A 22528-nucleotide genomic window follows, 5' to 3' on the forward strand; every position below is an offset into this window, starting at 1 on the left:
CACAGCGCAGTCTCCAGAATACTGAATACCGCCTCGCTTTGGGCAGATGATCTACAAAACTAAAAGTTCAAAGACTTCCTCTAATAAGTAGATTTAATTTACCTATCATCATAGTAAAACTTTCCTCGCTAAAGAGAGATCTATAGCTTATCATGAAAGCTCAGTTAGTAGTCTCAATATGGGGCAGGCGTAAGGGCGCATGAACAATACGCCGCCCCGGAGTTATCATTCCTGAGACACCCTTACGTACCACACCAGAGGCAGCAAATACATCATTTGCCCCAGCATACCTGGGTCAACACCAAGTCCCATTCGCGATTACAACGCAGTACATGGCCAGGCTGCACCCGACACTCATAAAGGCTTAAAGTCGTCGTCATCGGCGCGGTCTGAAGGCTCTCGACACTTTGTCATATCTTCATTCTCCCGCCGGCGACCTCTCCAACTCACCAGATATCTTGCGCAGCACGTCAGCCATGTGCTAAGACATTCCAGCTATCGCTCGCCTAAACACTCTCAACTTCGACGAACTGTAAACCTCGTAACAATGGAGGGTTACGTTGAAGTCATGGCCAATGGCGGCACAGGTCAGAAGCTCACATACGCCACCACGGTGGTCGCAGGCGTTGCATCCGTGGTTGCGACAATACTATCAGTAATGTATGAACACTTCGTGGCATTGACCGTTGCGCATAACTAATAAACACCCAAAGCTCAATAATGTTGCAAGCCAAAAATTATCGCAAACCTCTCCTGCAAAGATACGTTGTCAGAATCCTTCTTATGGTGCCTATATATTCGATAGCATCATGGACCAGCATGGTCTCCCTGAAAGCTGCCGCGTTCCTCGATCCGATCCGCGATATCTACGAAGCATTCACGATATACACGTTCTTCCAGCTTCTCATCAACTATCTCAGTGGCGAGCGATCCCTCATCATCATGACACACGGCCGAGCCCCAGTGCATCATCTTTGGCCGCTCAACCATGTCCTTCCTAAGGTTGATATTTCTGATCCTCACACGTTTTTATCGATCAAGCGTGGCATTCTCCAGTATGCTTGGCTAAAGCCTATCCTTGCCCTGTCGGCCATCATCATGAAAGCGACAGGCACCTATCAGGAAGGCTATATCGGCCTCACCTCAGGCTACCTGTGGAGTGGTATCATTTACAATATCAGTGTCACTGTCAGCCTATACGCGCTAGGTCTTTTCTGGGTTTGCATGAACAAAGACCTGAAGCCGTTTAGGCCTGTACCGAAATTCCTATGTATCAAACTCGTCATTTTTGCTTCATACTGGCAGGGCTTCTTCCTATCGATTTTGGTATTCCTTGGCGCGATTCCTGACGATGTTGAGGGGTACACATCAGACAACCTTGCCGCGGCTATCCAGGACGCTCTTATATGTGTAGAGATGCCCATCTTCGCAGTGGCTCACTGGTATGCTTTTTCATGGCACGATTTTGCAGACAACAGCATTCTATCTGCACGCATGCCACTGCGACACGCTTTCAAGGACGCATTCGGTATTAGAGATCTTATTGAAGACTCAAAGTTAACCTTCCGAGGAGATACATACGGCTATAGGATTTTTGATTCTGGCGACAAAGTAATGGCTCATGAAGATTCCAAATCTCGGTTGGCGAGACTTAAGGAAGGCATGAGATATGAGCGCGGTGGAAAGGGGAAGTACTGGCTACCCAAGCCAGGAGAGGTCAACTCCACTACGCCCCTCCTTCGGGGAAATGGTGAATCTAGCGACAATCGACCCGATCAAATCAACGAGAACACACATGGAACTTTTGAGGAACCAGAGGTGGATGCTGACGAAGATCGTCTGTATGAACAAGCACGACAGCTGGAGTATGGCGACTGGAATGTAAGTGAAATCAGCTCCATGAACATTCACCCCTCTAATTCGAAACAGTATCCCGTAATTACAGCTAGTGAACCATTGAGGGAACGATATCGTTCTCCTGGAAGCTTCGGGGGAAGGTCTGCTTACAACAGTCCATCGGTGAGGTCGCCTGCGGCGGAATATCCACCTACCAACAAAGGGAAGCAAAGGAGTAGCGCGCATGCTCCTGCACGTACTCCTCAAGTAGAGCCTCAGGCTGAGTCTGTTGTTACGATCAAGAAGAAGAAGAAGCCGAAGAAAATTGTCAAACACGATGAACCGGACCCCAGCAAACTGGGCTTGAACAAGGGGCCTCCAGCTCCCGTTGAGACTGCCCCGGTTGGTGGTCATGATGGACAAGCCAGCCCGGGGAACAGTGGGTCTAGAACTGTGAACGATAGTAGAGATCAATCGGAGCATCGGACAGCCTCGAATGAGTCGAGTCACGGAATAGACAGGGATGAGTTTCGTAATGTTTGGGGGAATGATGAAGAATCTAGATAAGGAGCTGATTTGCTTAAACCGGATACCCTTATTTCTGCCCTGGTTTAGTTCAAACTTGAGAGCATAGCCTGGAGTTATGGTTATTAGTATACAATATTTTATAGTCGCAACTGCTCATCGCATCGCTCAACAAGCTGTTCGTTATAAGGAAACTCATAAACTTGTGATCAAACTATAGGCTCGGCGTTGTGTATTAAGTACCTGTTCTCTTTATCTGCACATCCTCTACCTTGACACTACCGATAGATCACAGTCGATTTAGGCCCATGTCAGGCTGAACACCTCGGTACCATGTCTGGAAATGCCTACCTCAGACTTTCCGTCGGCACTCTTGACACTAGTGGGAATCTTCTCACCCTTCCTCTCCAAAATAATCTTGTTGCCAGACGTCTCAGGCAACTTGTAGAAGCGCCGCCCGTTACGGCTGAAGAAGTTTTCAAGCTTCTCCTTGGTAACCTCTTCCTCGGAAATAACGCCACGTTCGATGGCTTCCTCGAGACCAAGGAGAACAAGCTGCACAACGTAGGGCTGAGTGAAGACACCTGCAGGAGCCTTGCCTTGCTCAGCAGAGGTCTTAGACTGCAGGGAGTGGGGAGCACTGTCACTTCCACTTTGGAATTATCAGTACGGAGGAAGAATTTTGATATTGAGGCAGAGGAAAGACTCACAAGAAGAACTTGTTGTTACCGCTTATGACAGCCTTAACCAGAGCATCCCTGTCTGTGGGCTTCTTAGGGATGGGCTTGCAGAAAGCAAAGGGGTCGCAGCAGGCCTCGTGTGAAGTGAGGTAGAGGTGGTGAGCAGTAATAGTTGCTATCGAAATAGTTAGAAATGAGTTTCCAACAGCATGGTTGAACCTGGTGGTATTATACCGCTAACAGTAGGCCCGCAGGCCTTGACTGCCTCTACAGCGGCAGCAGTAGTGCAATGCTCGAGCTGTAAAACTATGTTAGTAATAATCTAATTGGTCATCATGGAAGCACACTTACCACAATACGCAACTGAGGGAACCGGTCGTGAAGTTGCTTCAGAGTGGGGAGGAAAGCCTCTTCCAGCGTCGTATCAGCCGGCGCAAGAGACTCAAGAGCTTCTCCGTGGATGTTCAAGACTAAAACAATGTCAAGCGGGAGTTAATAAAATCGGAGGTATCACTTACCGATTCCATGCTTCTCCATGGCAGCAAATGTGTCATAGAATGCTGTGATATCAGAAACACCATTCTCAGAGTTGGTGGTGACCCCTGCGTGGTGTAAATACACTATCATCAGCATGAGACCAATCAAAACATACCCTGAGGATACAACTTGACACCAGTGACACCAGCCTCGGCAGCTTGGGCAATCACTTCGGGAGTGACTGAAGGGTGAAGCTTATAGGGGTGAGAACGAGTTCAGGTATAGGGTGAGGATACACAAGACTAACATAAAGGGACATGAGAAAGTTGACATCTTGAGTAATGGCAGTCAGCTTGGACTTGTATTCAAGCACCTGGAGTTTCTCTTGTCAGAACAGGCCTGTTTAGATTTCTTGGAGAGATCATACCTGGTCGACAGCAGTAAGAGGAGGGAGCTGTTAAAGTCACGGTTAGTGGTTTTGGGATCTTGATATCCAATTCGGCAATTCTCCGTATACATATATCTCACAGGAAACAACATACAAGGTTAGGCATACTATTGAATTGTATTAGCCTTTGGATATTCAATCTTTTCTATAGAATCCATACACGAATACCGTATCAACTCCACCCTGACGAATAGTTGGGACTACCAAGTCCATCAACTCGCCCTGACGCAAATGAACATGCATATCAGCCGCAGCCGGCAGCTCAAGACGCTGAATGTTCTTCATCTTTGAGTTTTGAGGTGTAATGATAAAAAAAAAACTTGAAGAAAAACTTGTCAGTGGCAACAACAAATTTGAACCCTATAAGTGGTATAAGACTCCAGGTTAAAGATCAGTCATTAACCGAAGCGCGGGGTGCAACTTTTTTCTACACCACAGACAGAGTGCATGTTTCAGCGAATGGGCAAGAGCTCAAGCATCGGAGAATTTCTACCAATGAAACCCCTTCCATTCCTTGCTACAACCACAGCCCCCGGATAAACCACAAATCCGATCCCACAGGCGGTGAGAGAAATTTGTCGGTCTGTACAGGCAGAATCGCAGCCACGGCACAATCCCATCACCAATTCCCAGCTCTACCGCGCTGATACTTTCATCGCGAAGTTGACCGGACTTTCCAGCAACGTCTTTTTGGCGGAATCGGCGTATCCAACGCCTTGTAGGATCAGGTTGTGGGCTAGGCGCTTGCAACGCCCTTGAGCGCGCAATGGGCCGCAAGCCCAACCCCCTCATCCTCGAGTACTTTGTTCGGGGCCCCAAGCTCAACGACAACAGTAACCGATATCCGCACACGTGCAAGCAATGTGGCGAGAACTTCCCCAAGGGCAGGATCGATAGCCTGACCACGCATATCACCAAGAAGTGCCCTGCTATATCCGAATCGGATCGTATGCGGGCCTGCCTCGAACTCCACGGTATTACGAATGCCCGAGCGCCTCCTGAACGACCACCTCCCGAGACACAGCCAAACGGGCAGTCAGTCGATGTCCCCAATCTGCCCCAAGGATGGAGCGCTCTAGAAACTTTGGCCGAAGCCTCGCGACAGGTTGATTTGAACGAGAACAACCGTGCTCAGAGTGTACAAGCTTCTGTTGACCCTTCCGACCCCGTCAATGCTCAGCACGTTACGGATCGCTTTGAGCTTCACGAGCAGTTTACCCTCGATAACCCTCCAGTGAGCTATGAGAACCGATCGTATCCAGGAAACAGAGGTATGGTGACATAGCATTGGCTATAAGCAGTGTTTCTAACATGTCTGGCAGGTGTAATTCAACAGCCACTCCCAGGAACCGAGCTATCGCCTGAGGAACGCCTCCAAGCATTGCTTCCAAACAGCGATGCTTCCCCCGACGTCTCGAATATCTCAGTTGCAGTTGCTGCTACAGCTAGACTGAATCCATCACTTCTCGACCCCCAACTCGTTGACGAGAACGGTTCCGCGACTCCACCACCATCGATGGAAATTCCAGCCACAATCGAAACGTCACCAAGTGCAGTCACCGCGACTGATAGTGGAATCTCACAGCCATGGGGCGAAATGACATATTTGGCGACTGCCTCACCGGTTCCTCTTATTCACGAACATCCTCCACCTCCTATACAAATGACTCGTGGTGGCATCCGAATGGACACAAGCGACGGGCAGCTTAATGGAAGACCCCGCCATGCTCGGTCTCGCTTTACGGCCGCGCGACGCAAAGAGGTTCAAGAGGTTCGCAAGATTGGCGCCTGCATTAGATGCAGAATTCTTCGCAAGAACTGCGGCAAAGGAACCCCGTGCGATACTTGTCGAAAGGTTCTTGCCCCCAGAGTATGGAGAACTGGCTGTGTCCGGACTAGGCTGCAGGAACAGCTCGATTTATACTCGGCTGGAGTTCAGGTTGTCCTGTCCCAGAATCGCATCAACCTCCTGAAGAACCAGATAAACATGACTCACGATGGTACTATGATAGAAGTATCACACTTCCCTGAAACCGGAAAAGTCATTGTTCTTGAGGCCTTGGTCGCGCTGCTAGAGCCTAGTGAGACATTGGCAGAAATTCGAGGCAGCAAGGAGTCATTCTTTCAAGTTATCATGATCGATCAGGATAAAGAGGATGTTCCCGGAAAGGTGGAGGCCTACATGCGCGATGTGTTTCAACTTTTCATCGATAAGGAACCATCAACGTTTATGCGCGTCACTTTGGACCTCGCACTTCAGCAACTTCAAGAATCAGAGGATGATTTGCTTAGAAAGTCTCTTGAGTTGTGGGGTTTAGTAGAAAGCATTGATCGAGAGAGGCAGTGGAATGTTGTCGAAAGACCGGCGAATAACAATGAGGAACCCAGACGCATTCAAGAGGCCAAAAGTGAGAACGACGCCGACATCTACACTACCCTCTGCATGCAACTCAATGCAGCAGCAGAGAGAAAGGCCAACAACACGTCCAAGGCACTTTTGAGTGGCATGCATCGTGTCTTGCAGGACAGTAAAGTGAAAGTCAATTTCAAGATGTACCTGACAGCCGTCATCTTTCTCAACTGCCTCGAGAAGTCGACTTGGGCTTTCAAAGCCTGGGAGCAAGATCACCTCCGCCCAGGATGGCCCTTGGAAAGAGACCCTAGTGTCTTCACACAGCAAGGCGGTAACCTCGCCGGGCTGTTGAAGATGCTTTTGGCAATTCGCAAGGCTCTTCCACAAACACTTCGTGGCGAGACGGGCAAACTTGTTACCTCGGAACAAGATCCCGTGATTGGGGCTTATTTCCAAAGTATCGACTTAGACTGTAAGTAATGCTGGTTTCGATTACCCTGCTCTTTGCTAACCAAATCCTCCAAAGACGATACCATCCTATCCCGACAAGAAGGCTCTCCCTTCTCTCCTGCAGACTCTCGATCTCTAGAAATGATGTTCTGCTCCCATCTTCTCATTACAAACTCGCCCTGAGCAGCCCTGACAGGGTCGAGTAGATAATCCTTGTACATGTCTTTCGCAGGCACAGAGTACTTGGCGAAAACTACACTTGGGCAGGCGAACTTGATTTCGACTCGTTTAATGGTTAATGACTGGACGGAAAAAGCAAATGAATTTTGATACCACATGATGCATGCGTGTATGATTAGCCACGGGGCGTTATGGCCGGCGTGGTGTTTCGTTGTGGAGGAGAAGAAATACACGACAGATAGAAGTATATGACTGCGGTTCAAGTCTGGCGTTTACGGCATAGAAAAAAGAAAAAGAAACAAGGGGTTTTCTTGAAGGAAAACATTGTAGATGGTCACCAAACGTCATAACAAAAAGAGCTTCATGATTAATCTTGCTTCGTCATTGCTCTTTACTTCGCTAAAGTCTCAAATACACCACTTCGTTCGATCCAGAACCCAATAGAACCCGTAGAGTCCATTGTGCTCATGTTGCTATCATCCTCCTTGTCTTGCTTATTCGCGATATTAACACCGGTTTCAAGAGCCTTCTAGGCTGAGATACCGGATATACCGCTATTGTTCCTGCTGGGACCGTGACCAGGCCGTTTTGGCTTCTTGAAGCAAGCAAATTCATTCTTGCTTGCCTCTCTTAGGCGTTTGAGAACAGTGCGCATCTCAGTCAATTCGCCCTGCAGACGAGCGCGCGCATCATTGTCTGTGCGCGCATCGAGTTCTTGGTAGATTTGACTCTGCAGCTCTGATGCCCGTTCTGAGGTGTAATGGCTGAGTGTCTGGGCAACAAACTCAACATCGAGCGTCGCTTGCATTAGAGCTTCAAGAGTGTATCGTGGACGGCGCCGGAATGCTTCCAAGAGTTGGGTAGATGTCTGCTCAAGAAGGAAGGATAGTACTTCGACTGTGAGGGCTGGCGCAGTAGTGGAGACCTGCGAGTGGACGAGAACAAGCGTAAGAAGAGCCTCGTAGACGTATGGCTTTGCGACTTGTGTGCGTTGTCCTTGACCAGGGGCCCAGTCAGGGGCCGAGATACCTGATTGAATGACATCGCGGAGTCTCTCAATCGAGTGTTTAGTGTAGGATTGGAAAAGGCGATCGTGAATCTGGCCAAGGACTTCACGAATCTTCTTGGACTCGTCAGTCAACTTGACGGAGAAGGCGTTTTCGAACTGCAGGTTAAGACTGGGCACCACCTGCGATCGAAGGGATGAAAGATTGCTCAAGGTCATGAGCATACGAACATTCTAAAAATAAACTATTAGTCTGGTATGATCGTGTAAGGTGATCGTGTGAAACTCACCCTATCTCCCGAGTCTAATGCCCCTTTACCCGCCATAGTCGGCACTGCGGCCGACGCAAGGGATGTCTCGCCACCAATCGACCAGTCGTCTTCGGTCTTCTTCAACGATCTCTCGGCATTCTCAACCATACCACTCAGTGCTTTGTACAACGTAGTCACGTATTGGCTGCGAACCATCTGAAGCAGCTTTGTCGGTGGCGGCAAGACAATATCTCCGGAACCTGACCTAGACATGGCATCGGGAATATAGAGAATTTTCTGCATGCCAGACAGTACTGATCCTTCGAAAGCCGCGAAACTGGCTGGCATACGTGTCACATCACCCATTTCAACCGAACGCTGCCAATCCTCGACAAACTTGATGTTTTCAGCATCTCGGTTCCAGGCGGCGCACAATGCTGTGACGCAACGTTCTCGAGAGCCGCCGACAAGACTTCTGAGGCGGTCGAGAACCTGGCCTTCCCCTGACTCGACTGGCTCGATACACGCCAAGTCACCCGCTCCAGCACCAACCAGAGTCAGCATTTTTGATAAGTAATGAACACCACTGATGGAATTGGACCATGGGGGCCAGAAAGCCAGCTTTTCCCAAATCTCACCTCTCTTGGGCGAGGGAGGTGGCATATTGTTTGGATCAAAGTTAAAGCGAGGATCTCGCGGAGATGCCAGCGAGTCAGAGCCAGGGGTCCCCGGAACCGGCGTCTTAGGAAGTGGTGAGAAGAGCAACGAGACATCTTCGGGGGGCATGTCCACGAAGAAAGAATAGGTATGTTCGCGAAGTAGATCCACCAATTCCACAGCCCCCTTTCTCAACTCGTTGATGCTCTGTTGCGACAGCTCATGGTGATGTCGAGACTCGCCACGATAACCTACAGGAAGGGCAGCTTGGGCGGAGCCATTGATAAATCCTTGCACAGTTTGCCAGAATTCTACAACCTCGCCCAAAATTCCTTCGCTTGATAGAAGACTCGTAAGGAACGATAGCATCTTTTCCCAGAGTTCTATCACCTCAGGTGAGTCAAAAGTCAAGGGTTTATCCTCGATTACTGGCCGACCGAGAGATCGAAGATGCGCGGCAATCATGCTTGGATTGGGCTTGTCGTTGCTGGCTAGTCTGCGACGAAGCACCTCAATCTCAACCTTCATATGGTCTGCTGTCGACTGGATCTTGCTTTTGAGATGATCATATCTGCTCAAGAGCCAAACCCAGATTGGGTTGTCATCAACACCCAATTCCAATAGTAAGCCGATAAGTTCCATATGCTGATCTTGTATGCGGCCACTTGTTCCATCTGTTCTCGATGCTGTATATAGATTGACGAGCCGCTTCCACACATCGCGTTTAAATAGACGAATTTGCTGGTCGACGTCATGCCACATGCGCCCTGCTATCAATAGTTGATAGAGTTGTGGTTCTGTCGGACTCTCTTCTCCAATTTCCTCTGCCAGTTGTCGGCTTTCGTCTGCAATTCTTCTGGCTCTGGTGAACTCATCGACCAGCGATTCGTAGTCCTTTCGCTTGATGCTGTCTGCTATCGAGGTACTCAGTTCCACGTAGTCCTTAAATCGAGTCAGATGGTTTGAAACAGTTTTCAGATTCTCTTCCTTCTCTCTTCCACCTAAAGCAGGACCCCAAACATCCTCAGCTTTTGCTGAGACTTCGAGTAGCGGGCCCTTGATACCCAGAACACCGTATTCGCTCTCTTTGGTCAAGGCATTCTTTTTACGTGTATCAGTACCGGGGGTTGTCAAAGGGTTATTGATACCTAGCCCGGCGCCGGCCATACTGTTTCGATAGCTGCGGCGTTGGGCTGCATTGGAGTGGCCTGGGTTGTTAGGGTCGGGAGGTTCAGCTCCTCGGTATTTCATCTCTTTATAGACATTATCTATAGTTGCCTTGGCTTTGACGAATCTTTCAAAGTTGGTTTCGACTAGAACCTTGAGTGAGGCTGACTTTTGGTCAATAGATTGTGAGAGGACATCGAGACCAGTGAGCAGGCTTCGGGTATCGGCGGTAGCATGCATTTGGGAGAGGAAGAGCGCAGGCGAAAAAGTCGTCGATGAAAGGAGAAATCGGTTACCTAATGCAGTCGCAAAGAGTCAATGCATGTTCTCAAAGCAAGATGTCATGATGCGGAGACATACGTAGTCGGTGGTCATCTTGGAGGGGTAAACCGAGATGCTTGAGCGTTCTGACGACACTATCAGTCGTTCCCAAAGGATCTGGTTCGTCTTTTTGCACGATATTCCCGACGCCTCCTTGATCGTCCCCTCGAGGAATATTGCTCTTCCGTTGGCTCACAGCTCTCTCAAGCGCCTGATATCGAGACTGCCTTCGCTTTAAAGCAGCACCCTTCTCATCCTCTTCGTCTTCATCTAGGTCTTCCAAGTCCTTCTCGGCGGGCCATTCCGTAGGATATAATGTTGGAATCTGGTAAAAGTCGAGGATGGTACGTTCCATGTCGGCCATGGTGGCGGTGATAGTGGCCTAATGGTTGGGCAAAAAGGGGATGTGTCGCATGCTCGTAAGGCCGCGCTTATGTTATTCCCAGTCGGCGCAATCGTGAGGAGCTGTCCCGTGAGATGGAGATATGATGTTGGCGACCTGAATCTAAGCCGTACAATCAGCTTTAAGGATCTGATCTATCAAGCGCATTGTTGTAAATGATCATCTGTATTAATGCTTGAGGATAGCTAGCCTAGCTCTCATGCATGTGTAGATGTGGCTGGCAACTGAACTGTGGGGTTGTGAGTGTGGCGTTGGGAATTGTGGCGGGACAAGCTTGGGTCTGTCTGTGACGTGCATTTCTGTGGTTCACGAAACATCAACGCAGTAACTCGATATGGTAAGTAAAATCCGTGGTTACGGATGCCCACCGGCCCCTCGTTACTCGGAGCAAAGCCCTCGAAATGCGAGCGAGTTGAGAGAAAAAAAAAAGACAAGCGTAAGTCCGCCCGGTATACGAGGCTGTAGCCGAAAGGAACCCATGGGAAGGCTTGGAAAAGACGCGAAATAGTGGGTATTAGTGGACTTACCAAGGCATTTACAGCGACCTGACCCGCTATTGCCCGTGGCTACCAGTGGCTAGTTGCCTTTTTCCTGCTGTCAGGCTGTGGCCGTACTCTATGAAAACAGCATTGGCCATTCGGAGTCGGATTTGGCTGGATTTGGGGTTGGGTTTCAGTCGAGTTCATAGGTCAGTTGTTTTCTTGACCTGAGTTAATCTTTCTTCTCTTTCTATTTCTTGTCGTCACGCTTTTCTCATTATACCCTCTCCTCTCCTCATTACCTTGAATCATCCCGTCTCTTCTTCAACTGTACCAAGGTAGTCTCTTTGCTCGCTTTCTATTCAAAATGCTGGCCATTCGAGCTCTCCGAACTCCCGCCTCCAGGCAAGCCCTGCGCACTGCTGCCCCCCGCGCTGCCATTTTCTACGTATGAGATCACCACCACAATTTTGCCCGGATTCGCTACAATCTAGTCCGAGCACCCCCAAGAACGTTTACTTATTTTCTCTACAGAACCGATGCTACTCGACCTCTGGCGATCGTGTTGCCAAGTACAACGGAACCAAGGATGCCAGTGTACGTTTTGCGCTCTCTCATATTACAGCTTTTGAACCATCCTAGCGCTCGGCTGGTCCGAGCATGAGGCCGAGATAAAATAGCTCAGTCGCAACAAAATGCTTGGCTATGGCCTCAATTGCAATTGATATTATACTAACATAATGCGCAGGGCAACTACCTGGTCAGCTTGATTGAGGGTGACGGTATCGGCCCCGAGATTGCCCAGTCCGTCAAGGAAATCTTCGCCGCCGCCAAGGTTCGTCATGACAACCCAACCTGCATAAGTCACCAAATAAAACACTTGTACTAACACAGCATTTTCTAGACCCCCATTGCTTGGGAGCCCGTCGATGTCACTCCTATCATCAAGGACGGCAAGACCGCTATCCCCGATGCTGCCATTGAGAACATCCAAAAGAACAAGATTGCCCTGAAGGGTCCTCTCGCTGTACGTTAACATGAGCGCATAAACTACGCCATCAGGCGCATCGCACATTGCCCAATGGCTAACATCCACCTCCAGACGCCCGTTGGCAAGGGCCATGTCTCTCTTAACCTTACCCTCCGCCGAACCTTCAACCTCTTCGCCAACCTGCGACCTTGCCGCTCCGTCGCTGGCTACGAGACTCCTTACGACAACGTCGACACCGTCCTGATCCGAGAGAACACCGAGGGTGAATACTCCGGCATTGAGCACATTGTTGTCGATGGTGTTGTCCAGAGCATCAAGCTCATCACTCGTGAGGCTTCCGAGCGTGTTCTCCGATTTGCCTTCCAGCACGCCGAGTCCATTGGCCGCAAGAAGGTCCGCGTCGTCCACAAGGCTACCATCATGAAGCTCTCCGACGGTCTCTTCCTCAAGGTCGCTCAGGAGGTCGCCAAGGACTTCCCTGGCATTGAGTTCGACGCCGAGCTCCTCGACAACAGCTGCCTCAAGATGGTCACTGACCCCACCCCTTACAACGACAAGGTTCTTGTCATGCCTAACCTCTACGGTGACATTCTCTCCGACATGTGCGCCGGTCTTATCGGTGGTCTCGGTCTCACCCCCTCTGGAAACATTGGTGATGAGTGCTCCATCTTCGAGGCCGTCCACGGTTCCGCCCCTGATATCGCTGGCAAGAACCTTGCCAACCCCACTGCCCTCCTCCTCAGCTCCATCATGATGCTGCGACACATGGGTCTTACCGAGCACGCTACCCGCATCGAGAAGGCCATCTTCGATACCCTCGCCGAGGGTAAGGCCCTTACTGGCGATCTCGGCGGAAAGGCCAAGACCAACGAGTACGCTGCCGCCATCATCTCCAGGCTGTAAATATACATGCTTTAGTTTAGATACCTGTTCCCTCACACTGGGGTTTATTTGCGATTTTCCTTTTTCTTTTTCTTTTTTTCAGGGTAGTGTACTTCTGAACTGTACCAAACCTAGAACCAGGCACGGCGAAATGATTAAGTTACGGAGTTGCTCTTGATGATATGGGTCGAAAAATTGGTTGATGAGAAGTGGTGATATGTGCCTAAATTACGTGTTACAGTAACGAGATAGCCAACAATTAAAATATCTGCTCCGTGTTCTCGTCGCAAGAATAATGGGGATATGTGTACCTAATTACTCTCTTTTTCAGTCATAGCATAATATCATTCATCATGACTAGGTGCTTAGAGGATCTTCGAAAGGCCCACATCGGCTTATACATGCGAATCCTGGTAGCCTGGCTACCCTGGGGCATCATGATGGTAATGGAAGGTGTAATATAATCAATCGCATTAGAAAACAATCTGCTTATGCATGATTTTCTTTCTATATCGTGGGTTCATTATCCAGTCGAGAATGTGTTACCAGAGCAAAGCAAACCAGACAAGGTCCCATGAAGACAACACACCAATCCAATTCTTACGTTAAGTAATGTTTTAGTTCATACAAAGGCCTGCGCTTGATTTGAAGCCAATAAGTGAGAATATTGCATCATAAATCATGTATGAACCCCTCTACCATTACCTCTGGTATGCACCCACATGTCCCAGCCGTTCTACTTGACTGACCCTCAGTCAGTTCCAACATCCCAGAACCCATCCATATGCGCCATCCTGCCGTCGTAAGCTCAACGACGATACCAAAACAAATTGCGCCTCGAAGATAGCTCTGCTCCAAGACTTAAAGCCGACCGGATCGGATTTCCTTGTCAAAAATCCTAACACCCCAGACCTCATAAAACTGGAGGACCCCAACAGTCTTCAGCCTAAGTCTCTTTCCACAATTTGAAGCATCATCGTCCTCGTCCTCACTTTCGCTATCCGAACCCCAAGTCGGCAGTACAGGAAGACTGATGCTATTGTGATGAGAGCTCACAGTAGCCTTCTCCTTCCCCTTAGCCCGCCTCTTTTCCCCTTCGTCTGGCACATCTGTAGGACGAATAACGCGATCGAGCCTGTCGTCCTCCATGGCGATCCACTCCAGCTTCAGCTCGGGGTGGTGAGAGAGGTTATCCACGATAAAGTTCAAGATCTCACGCATGACCCATATACATGTGTCGTTATTCCTGAACCGGAGGATGTTGATAGCACGGAGGTTGATTAGTCCTGCGAAATATTGCATGAAAGCGTGCTGTGACAGATGTTAGCGAGAGCTGATAATGATAATAGTAAACTTACCACCGCGTGGATGTTCATACTGAGAGCTAGCTCCTCAAGCTGCACTCCACGATTGCAAATAAGTATCATTGCTTTCTGGTTCGCATCCCACCCACTGCTGTTTGACTCGTCCTTGATCATCAGCCTTTTCAAAGTATGCATGTGCTTCTTTAGCACCAACCGACGAATCTGATCGATTGTGACGGTGGTTCTCGGCGCGAAACTTTCGGGTTTTTGTTTAGCACTTCGTTCTAAAAGGAACAAATCATGCAATTCTTCAAGCTGTGACATGCAATTCAAGAACGCGGTCGACACATTGTCGGTAAAAACACTGCGTAGGGCCAAAGGGGAGATTTTGTTTTCCTTGGAAAGCAAGGTCCAGATGGGTGCTTGGTTACCAACGTTAAGCAACGTTAGATTCTTCATACACTTCAAATCAATGGCCCTTGAGAGAACAGATGCTTTGACTGGGATCAGGTGTATGCCCAGTGTTTCCAGTGCAACGCCTCTGGTATCTCGAAGATACTCGTCGATTGACCGCTGTGACTTCTCACTGCCATCAATCTGAGACTTTTCAGAGACCTGGCTCTCGGCCTCCTTTATCTCAAGGCGCGTGGTTTCTATGGCATCCTGGACACGTCGGGTCTTCTGGCGCATTTCTCTGAGCCGGTTTTCTGAGTCCTTGATTTGCTTGAGTTCCACGGCGGTACCCTGAACAGACATTGCCTTGACCTGCTGAACAAATGCGTCTTTCTCTTCCTGTAGCTGTTGTAATTCCAGCAAAAGTGACTCATAATTCACTTGCTGCGCAATCAAGTTCGTGTCGACTTTGCCCACATCGGTGGTTGAGGTTGTCTTCGGATGTGCATCCTGGTCCTCTGAGTTGGCAGCCGAAGAACATGCCGTGTTTGGCTTTTCGAATTCTTCGTCATCAATTTGTTTTTCCTCTGGCTCCTTTCCTTGTTGCTCATCTGATTCAACTTCGAGATCATCTACGGTATCGAGATGCTCGATTTCAATATCGTCTGGTGATAAATCGCCACTCGATGCTTTGTTCTTGGGTCGCATAACTAAGTCGGGCGTATCGACTGGTCCTGAACTTGCCTGGCCATTCCCATCACTTGACTGCTCTTCACTCTTGGCCACGACAGCAGAAATTTCCGGCGAATCGTTGGACTGTTGAGAAGGACGCTCGCCCGAGTCCACATATTTCCTAGCTGCTTTCTCGATGATATCTAGAATATCTTGCTGCGCTGTAGAAATATCGCGTGTGCCATCCTGTGCCATCAACCTCGCCGACACACTGCGAAGAGATGACGCAAATTCTTCGCGGGGATCCTCCGCGGCGTCGTTACTCTCGGCTTCTAATCCTTCCTCCTGACTAGTCGCTGCTTCACGGGGACTTTGATTAAGCGCAGGCTTTTTGAGTATGAAAGGTTCGACATCAAATATCCTCCCGAGAATACCCTCTTGAAGTTTACGCTCCTCCTGAGAGCGAAAAGCTTTCGCTGGTCCACTCGCATCGAAAGTGGTGCTTTGCGAGACGGGCACCACTTGGAACTCATCATCAACATCTGAATCATCCGGATCTGAATCAGGCGGTGGCCGTCTAGCCTGCAGCGCCAAAGAATCCGACAGGGAAAGATGCAGCTCTGTGAGTGTAGCAGAAGAATTTCGGACGCAAGTCTTAAGCTCCGTAGTCAAATCAAGATTGTCTATATCGAGGACTGATAAGCTTTTTAGCTTCTTGAAGCCCGAAAGTGTTGGGGGCTCCTGTGATTTTGAGTCGCGCTTGCTCGCCTTGGATTTCGAGAACTGCTTCAAGCTTGGTAGAAGAGGAGGAGGCGACGAAATCACTGGCAAAGATGTCATAGGGCCAGCCAAGGGAGCCGTGAACATTGCTGGGGGTGGTCCCGGAGGAGGCGGAGGAATGTCTGACCAGTGAGCCGAAGTTGAGGGGAGGTCATCGATGCTCAGGGGAAGAGGAGGCGGAGTGATGTAGTATGTTTCGCCAGCCTGGAAGCGAATGTGAAATTTGGTCAATGTTTGAATCTTATGAAGCTCACGATATACGGGTCGGCTGAGTTCAACGCGGATATTCCATCTATTAAAGTGTTAGCAAGAGAGGATCGGGGTAGAAATATGATTCGTGGAACACACCGAAAGGATTCGAGAGATTTGGCCTTCTTTAGCGTCAGATATAGTAAAGTATTAAGGAATTTACCACAACTGGTGCTGTACAGGTACGGTTTATATGCATGCTCAGCTTTGACGCCAGTGCTAACTGTATCCATAGACAATTCCCTTAGATGCTTTGCATAGTTGTAGTCGCTAGTGGTGAATGTATCCAGTCCACCAGCGAGGCCATCAATTGGCGACTCGAATCTCACATCGTCGTCGTCGGGGAAAAGGATGTTGAAGCTGCGATAGATTAAAGCAGATGCAAGCTCACGGAAGTGCTGGGAAACAAGAGCACAGCAGATCAGGTCAGACTGAGAGCACTGCCAAGGCATTAGTAAAGCCACAAGAAGCATGATATCACGCAGACTTAGTACGAACATGCGATAGTATGTCCCGTTGAATCTCAGTTGGGAGATCGTGAAAGGTGAGTGAGCGCATATGCGGGGTGACAGCCTCGTTGCCAATGGCCTCCTCCACAGCCATGATGAATGAGCGGGGGGGCGTGGTAACTAGGCTGGCTCGACGAGGATGAGAGCAGGCAGTTCAGAGCTGATAGGTAGATATGCGGGTAGGCAGATCGTGGAGGAGAGCTCAGTACCGAGAAGCGAGCAATGCGATGAATGAATATCTCGCGATGCGACCAGGGTTTGACTAGGTATGCGCCGCGTTGATGGGGATGGAGATGGATGGAGATGGCATGCGCCGATGTAGGACTCGCTCGAATGGATAGCGTCGATCAACAGAAGCTAAGACGGAGGCTATAAACTGGGGCCGGTAAGAGGGAGAAGGAGGAAGCCCATATTCCGATCGAATCGACGGTGCACCAGAGAAGGAGTCTCTGGTTGTGAAGAAGATAGATGAACAGAACAGAAGAGGCGAGGATGGAAGAGAAAAAGCAAGTCAAGTGAAGCCAAGGCAAACTAAGCCAAGTCACATCTGTCTGTCGCAAGCCGCTTGGTGTCGGGGTAAGGATGCCTAGGTCCCCTAGGTCGTAGGCAAGGTCTGAGGGGTCAACGTTAGTGGAGGTGGGCTATGAATAGATGCCGGGATTGGTTGGATGTTCTGTCAATGGCGGCGGCTGCGGGGCGGATTAATGATTCCCAGCTCCATAAGATCTGCCTCGTTTGTTAGTGCCAACCATGGAAAGCTGAATGCCTACCAACATCTTAGGGACCCTGCAGGCAGGACAAGGGACACATATGAGTACAATGACCTTGGGGTATTAGAAAATTGACCGCTGGAAGCATAAGAGACGAAATCAAGGTCAGCTTACGCTCCTTAGACTATAGTAGACAAAGGACAACTCGACGCTGGGTTTGTTGCAGTGCAGTGAATAGATCAAAGAGTTTTGTTATATGATATTCTACCAAACACAATGCTCCAACAGATAGATGGATGCCCGCTACTAGTTTTCTTGCACCATAAAAAAACCAGACCAGACCCCATGTTGGCCAAGCCATCGTTTGAATCGACCCGATGGATGTTGTGCCTACATTAGTTTCTTGGTCGTTTATTTATAGTCTACTTTTAGAAAGATAACATTTGCCAGTCTTTGTATTGAATACTTTCCAGGCGTTTGTAGAATTGGATGGTCCCAGGAATTCAGCATTGAGCTTAAAATATCTCGTGTTCTCGGGTTTTGAAGAATAGCTGAGGATTGCCAGTCGCAACACTAAGTGTACACCCAGCTGAGCCTGGGTAGCACATACATCAGCCTCCCATTTTCGTACGGCATTTAGAGCAGGCGGGTGTTTGTTTGTCTTGTTTTCCAAAACACATGTGAGTCAGTACACGGTATACCAAACCGTTACGAAGATGAGAAAGGAAAGGGGTTTGTGATCGCTAGGTACAGTGAATAGGTCGATCGTGTTTTTTTTTTTGGGTCTAGTAGTAGACACATAATTGCCAAGAGCCAAGTCGGCACGGTCTTGTCAGAGGAAGGGAGTTATATTATTAGTTATGTTTTATTAAGGGGCCGTGGTCAACTATGGAATGACCAAGAGTCGAATACGTAAGCAATAAGAAGATCAACGATGGTTTGTTGTTTTCGCTGTCATGATTATGACCATGGACTCGAGCCATCACTAAAACAAATCCAACCTAGGACTACTACCAGAAGCTGTATATCAGTTGGCTCTAGAACGTCATGAAACATTAGCTGGAGGATTTGTTCACCCCTACATCCCCGCTCCGTAAACCAGGTCCACATACAGGGCTGTGTACAACCCCTTCAATCATCCGTTTCATTAACACTTATAAGATGCCCAGGAACTTTTATTGATTTCCTGGCCCTTTTCTCGTTCCCACCATCCTCTGTTCTTCTTTTTCGTTTTCAACCGGCATCCCTTATTTCTGTCGCTACCTCTTTCGTTAAAGCTTTCTGCTGAGCCTTTGCATATCGTGTTCCCTAACAACATGAATTATTCGTGTGTTCGTATCTGAAATCACGACCAGCGTTCATCATCGTGAACACCAAAGCCACTACTGTTGCTCAAAAGTAAATACACATACATACATAATGGCCGACACAGAAGAGCCCCAGTTCAACACCTTGGCCGAGCGCATTGCTGCTCTCAACAAACAAAAGAGCTTTGCCAACGCTCAAAGCCCAAGCCCAGGACCTGGACCAGTTCGCAAGCGACCGCCACCACCACCTCCTCCCGTTCGTCCAACTATTGAAGGCCGGAGTCAAACAGTACCAGTAATATCGACTACTCCCAGCCCGTCGCAGAATAATCCATCAATTCCTCCTCGCCCCTCGAGAAAAGCGTCAACACCACAACTCACAGCGCAAAACGGCCAAGATGGTGCTCAGCGAGCCCCTCCTCCGCTCCCCAGCCGCACCCCAACCGCACAGTCTGCGCCGACCTTACCACCGAGGCGCACCTCGACCCAATCTAGCCTGATGGTTAGGAGGAATTCTGGTTCATCAGAGAGATCGCAGAATTCAGCGATATCTACATTGTCAGCGGGCAGACCTCCTTCGTCAGTAACGAGTGTCAACTCTGACGGGGCGAGCTATAAATTGCCCCCAGCTTATGATCCCGCGAGTCTTCCAAAACTACCCCCCTCCAGGAGAGAAAAAGAATCTACAATCAAGGAGAAATCAAGGCCCAATCGTGCTCCACCATCGCCACAGCCCCCTCGAGCCATTGAGCCTGCACCGCCGGTTCGACCTAGTCTTCCACCAAGGTTACCATCGCGCCCAGTGAAACCACAAGCAGATGCTACGCCTGAACCTCAGGCAGTACCCCAGACCAGAAAAATACCACCCAGGCCATCAATGAACGTAAAATCGAAAGGACCAGTTATTCTTGGGTTCTCGAACAAGGAAAAACCTCAAGATACTCAACCGGCACTGCCTGCGCGACCTCCGATTCCTGGTCGCTCACAGCCAGAAGATGAACCACCTCCAGTGCCGCTCGCTTCTCGCCCCTCGATGGCTCAGATTGAAGCGTTTGAAACAAAGGCTTTGACTGCGGCAGGTCCCGTAAACGGGTGCCTCATATGTCGTAATTGGAGCGCTCCTGATGCCATCGCCGCACAGTATCCTCGACAGTCTCTACCAAGGAACGACCCGATCGGTTATCTGGCACAGGTTCTTTGTGGTCCCCTCCCCTCTTACACAGACAAGGCACGGGCGATATTTACCTGGTTTCATTACAATATCAATTATGATACCGAGGCATTCTTTAACAAGAATATCAAGCATATGACTGCAGAGGATACTGTCCTTGCTGGCAAAGCTGTTTGTGCAGGGTACGCAGAAACTTATAAAGCGGTCGCCAACAGAGCTGGCCTTGAGTGTGTGGTTGTCACTGGTCATGGAAAAGGGTTTGGATATACTCCACTCAAGAAAGGTGAACGCCCGCCACCAGCCAAGCCGGATGGACATGCCTGGAACGCAGTACGCATTGATGGCGGTGACTGGAAGCTGCTGGACGCCTGCTGGGGAGCTGGTCATGTAGATGGGCAAAACTACGTGGCCAAATTCAACCCTTCACAGTTTACGTATGCCAACGAGCATTTTGGTCTCAGCCATTTCCCAAAAGACTCACGACACCAGTTCCGGGCTAACGGTGTGCCTGTGACGTGGGATTACTACTACACTGGGGATATTGACGGTGAGCCCCCTACCGTATGTGGAACCGCGAGCGAGGAAGGCATCTCAGAGCCAAGCATAGAGCCAAAGCATCGCCATATCTCTATCGACAGCGGAGAAATTGTGCGCTTCCAATACTCTAAGATCTGTGAGCACTGGACGGAGGAAAAACGAGGTGGCAAAGAGCGCTTAGTGCTTCTCAGCCTTCCTCGATGTGAAGGCCAGAGAGATGAAATGATACCCCTGGAAACAAATGGATTCTGGTACTGGCTCGATGTCAATGCGAGGGACTTGGGTCCCCGGGGTAAATCGGTACGATTACTCGTTTTGACCAGCTTTGATGGCCGCGAGGATGCAACAGGAGTCACAGCCAAAGAATTTCTCGCCAAGGTCGGCAGATGCGCGATGGGCTGGTCGTACCTAGTGGAATGGGTGTTGGTCTGAGACCTCTCAACAGATAATCACATAATGTTAGGTGATTTTTATGGTACTATATTTCTTCATGTTACATCCAAAATAACTTTGGCGTCTAATCGCCGTCGCTAATTAATCCTCCGTCCCGTCCGCTATTGCATGAACCAAGCACTACCACTACCACCACCACCACCAACTTACATGGCACCTATATGTAGAGTTGTCTCTGTGGTGGAGTGTACGCAAAGGGTTCTCCAAGACAACAATAGAGGCTGACCGGCACGAAAGTTTTCGCCGAGCCACCTGATAAGTGCATCTTTTTCTTGGGTCTCATCTTGGCAGTCGACTCTCATGACGTACACGTAGACCATGTACTTAACGTATAAACTACTGATGTAGGAATATGACCGCATGAATGAACAACCTCGTGTTCGTCTTCAAGTTCATTGTTAAGTTGCTGGAATTTTTGATTCGATCGACAAGTTCGCGACACATCCAAAACAAGGGACCATATAATGAGCAATCGGCTTACACGAGTAGGGTAATATACGCAAGTATCAAAAAGTCCCCGAGAAATGCCACCATCTCCACACTTGTGGGCTTTTTAGGTGGTAACTTCCCGTCCCGAGCCCGCTGGGCTTGTCTGGGCACGCGCTGTAGCATACCCATACCGACCTCCACTGGCTTTCACGGTGAAACCACAATAACCTCAATCACAAACTCCATTCTCGATGCAAGCAACCTCGAGAGGAAATCAGGCCACACCCACTTCTTAACCGTGGCATAATATCGGGGACGCGTCGTAATGTGCAATATGCCAACCTACCCACCTTTAACTCGATGAGACATATCAGATTTTCTATCCAGCATCAGTGAGGCACAAATATCAAAGTACCTACTAATTCACGTGGGTTTCTGACAGGAGACGGATGGACTGATAGACTGACAGACACACATAAACAGCTGGGCTCGGAGGGCCGAAAAAGAGACTCTTTTTACAGTGCATTTGCATATGCAGAGGATAAGCAGCCAAGAAACCAGGACAGATGCAGTGGGATTGAAGCGTCCTAGCGCCACGGCTCTTTGACTACGAATGTTTATTGACCTCCATCCCATGGGGCAATCGTCGCCCCAGTTCCAGCTGTCCCCGCACTCATTGGCACCCAGATTGGAGGAGGGGCAAGGGTCATTGGGTGATGTGCGGAGGTTTCGACATGCTATTGGGCTGTAGGGTGTCCTCCACGTCGGTATTATTCTCGAATCTTTCGACTCTATTCAAGGGAGAGCAACGTCTCGGCCGCACCCTCGGTGCCTGGGTATAGCCGTTCGTGCTGCAGGTGAGGAGAGATGGACTGGATCATCCTAGCCTTTTAGCTTCTGCAAGGAAG

General features: G+C 49.3%; 7 protein-coding genes across 7 annotated transcripts; 4 read left to right on the forward strand and 3 right to left on the reverse strand.

The window, feature by feature from the left end:
* Positions 1 to 547: 547 nt before the first annotated feature.
* FSST1_000787 (organic solute transporter Ostalpha-domain-containing protein) lies at positions 548 to 2403 on the forward strand (the record flags this gene model as incomplete). The annotated part of the gene is made up of 2 exons (XM_083234366.1): positions 548 to 660; positions 714 to 2403. 2 exons carry the CDS (start codon positions 548 to 550, stop codon positions 2401 to 2403), a joined length of 1803 nt encoding a protein of 600 aa, XP_083090969.1.
* A 258-nt stretch (positions 2404 to 2661) lies between these two features.
* On the reverse strand, positions 2662 to 4251 carry FSST1_000788 (dihydroorotase; the record flags this gene model as incomplete). The annotated part of the gene is made up of 9 exons (XM_083234377.1): positions 2662 to 3013; positions 3072 to 3216; positions 3276 to 3339; positions 3393 to 3511; positions 3560 to 3643; positions 3694 to 3772; positions 3826 to 3891; positions 3946 to 3972; positions 4135 to 4251. 9 exons carry the CDS (start codon positions 4249 to 4251, stop codon positions 2662 to 2664), a joined length of 1053 nt encoding a protein of 350 aa, XP_083090970.1.
* A 481-nt stretch (positions 4252 to 4732) lies between these two features.
* FSST1_000789 (uncharacterized protein) lies at positions 4733 to 6952 on the forward strand (the record flags this gene model as incomplete). The annotated part of the gene is made up of 3 exons (XM_083234388.1): positions 4733 to 5237; positions 5289 to 6791; positions 6846 to 6952. The coding sequence occupies 3 exons, from the start codon at positions 4733 to 4735 to the stop codon at positions 6950 to 6952; spliced, it is 2115 nt and encodes a 704-aa protein (XP_083090971.1).
* A 526-nt stretch (positions 6953 to 7478) lies between these two features.
* On the reverse strand, positions 7479 to 10715 carry FSST1_000790 (exocyst subunit SEC5; the record flags this gene model as incomplete). The annotated part of the gene is made up of 3 exons (XM_083234399.1): positions 7479 to 8189; positions 8246 to 10326; positions 10391 to 10715. 3 exons carry the CDS (start codon positions 10713 to 10715, stop codon positions 7479 to 7481), a joined length of 3117 nt encoding a protein of 1038 aa, XP_083090972.1.
* Positions 10716 to 11600: 885 nt separating this feature from the next.
* FSST1_000791 (isocitrate dehydrogenase (NAD(+)) IDH2) lies at positions 11601 to 13127 on the forward strand (the record flags this gene model as incomplete). Its single annotated transcript, XM_083234410.1, has 5 exons — positions 11601 to 11681; positions 11768 to 11830; positions 11982 to 12068; positions 12138 to 12260; positions 12336 to 13127. 5 exons carry the CDS (start codon positions 11601 to 11603, stop codon positions 13125 to 13127), a joined length of 1146 nt encoding a protein of 381 aa, XP_083090973.1.
* Positions 13128 to 13967: 840 nt separating this feature from the next.
* Positions 13968 to 17107, reverse strand: FSST1_000792 (uncharacterized protein; the record flags this gene model as incomplete). The annotated part of the gene is made up of 4 exons (XM_083234421.1): positions 13968 to 14417; positions 14465 to 16547; positions 16604 to 16944; positions 17003 to 17107. 4 exons carry the CDS (start codon positions 17105 to 17107, stop codon positions 13968 to 13970), a joined length of 2979 nt encoding a protein of 992 aa, XP_083090974.1.
* Positions 17108 to 19142: 2035 nt separating this feature from the next.
* Positions 19143 to 21170, forward strand: FSST1_000793 (transglutaminase domain-containing protein; the record flags this gene model as incomplete). Its single annotated transcript, XM_083234433.1, has 1 exon — positions 19143 to 21170. The coding sequence occupies one exon, from the start codon at positions 19143 to 19145 to the stop codon at positions 21168 to 21170; it is 2028 nt and encodes a 675-aa protein (XP_083090975.1).
* Positions 21171 to 22528: the final 1358 nt, after the last annotated feature.

The sequence above is a fragment of the Fusarium sambucinum genome, chromosome IV (assembly GCF_050947815.1).
Source record: "Fusarium sambucinum isolate potato_lamoka chromosome IV, whole genome shotgun sequence".
In the NCBI taxonomy this organism is placed as follows: Eukaryota; Fungi; Ascomycota; class Sordariomycetes; order Hypocreales; family Nectriaceae; genus Fusarium; species Fusarium sambucinum.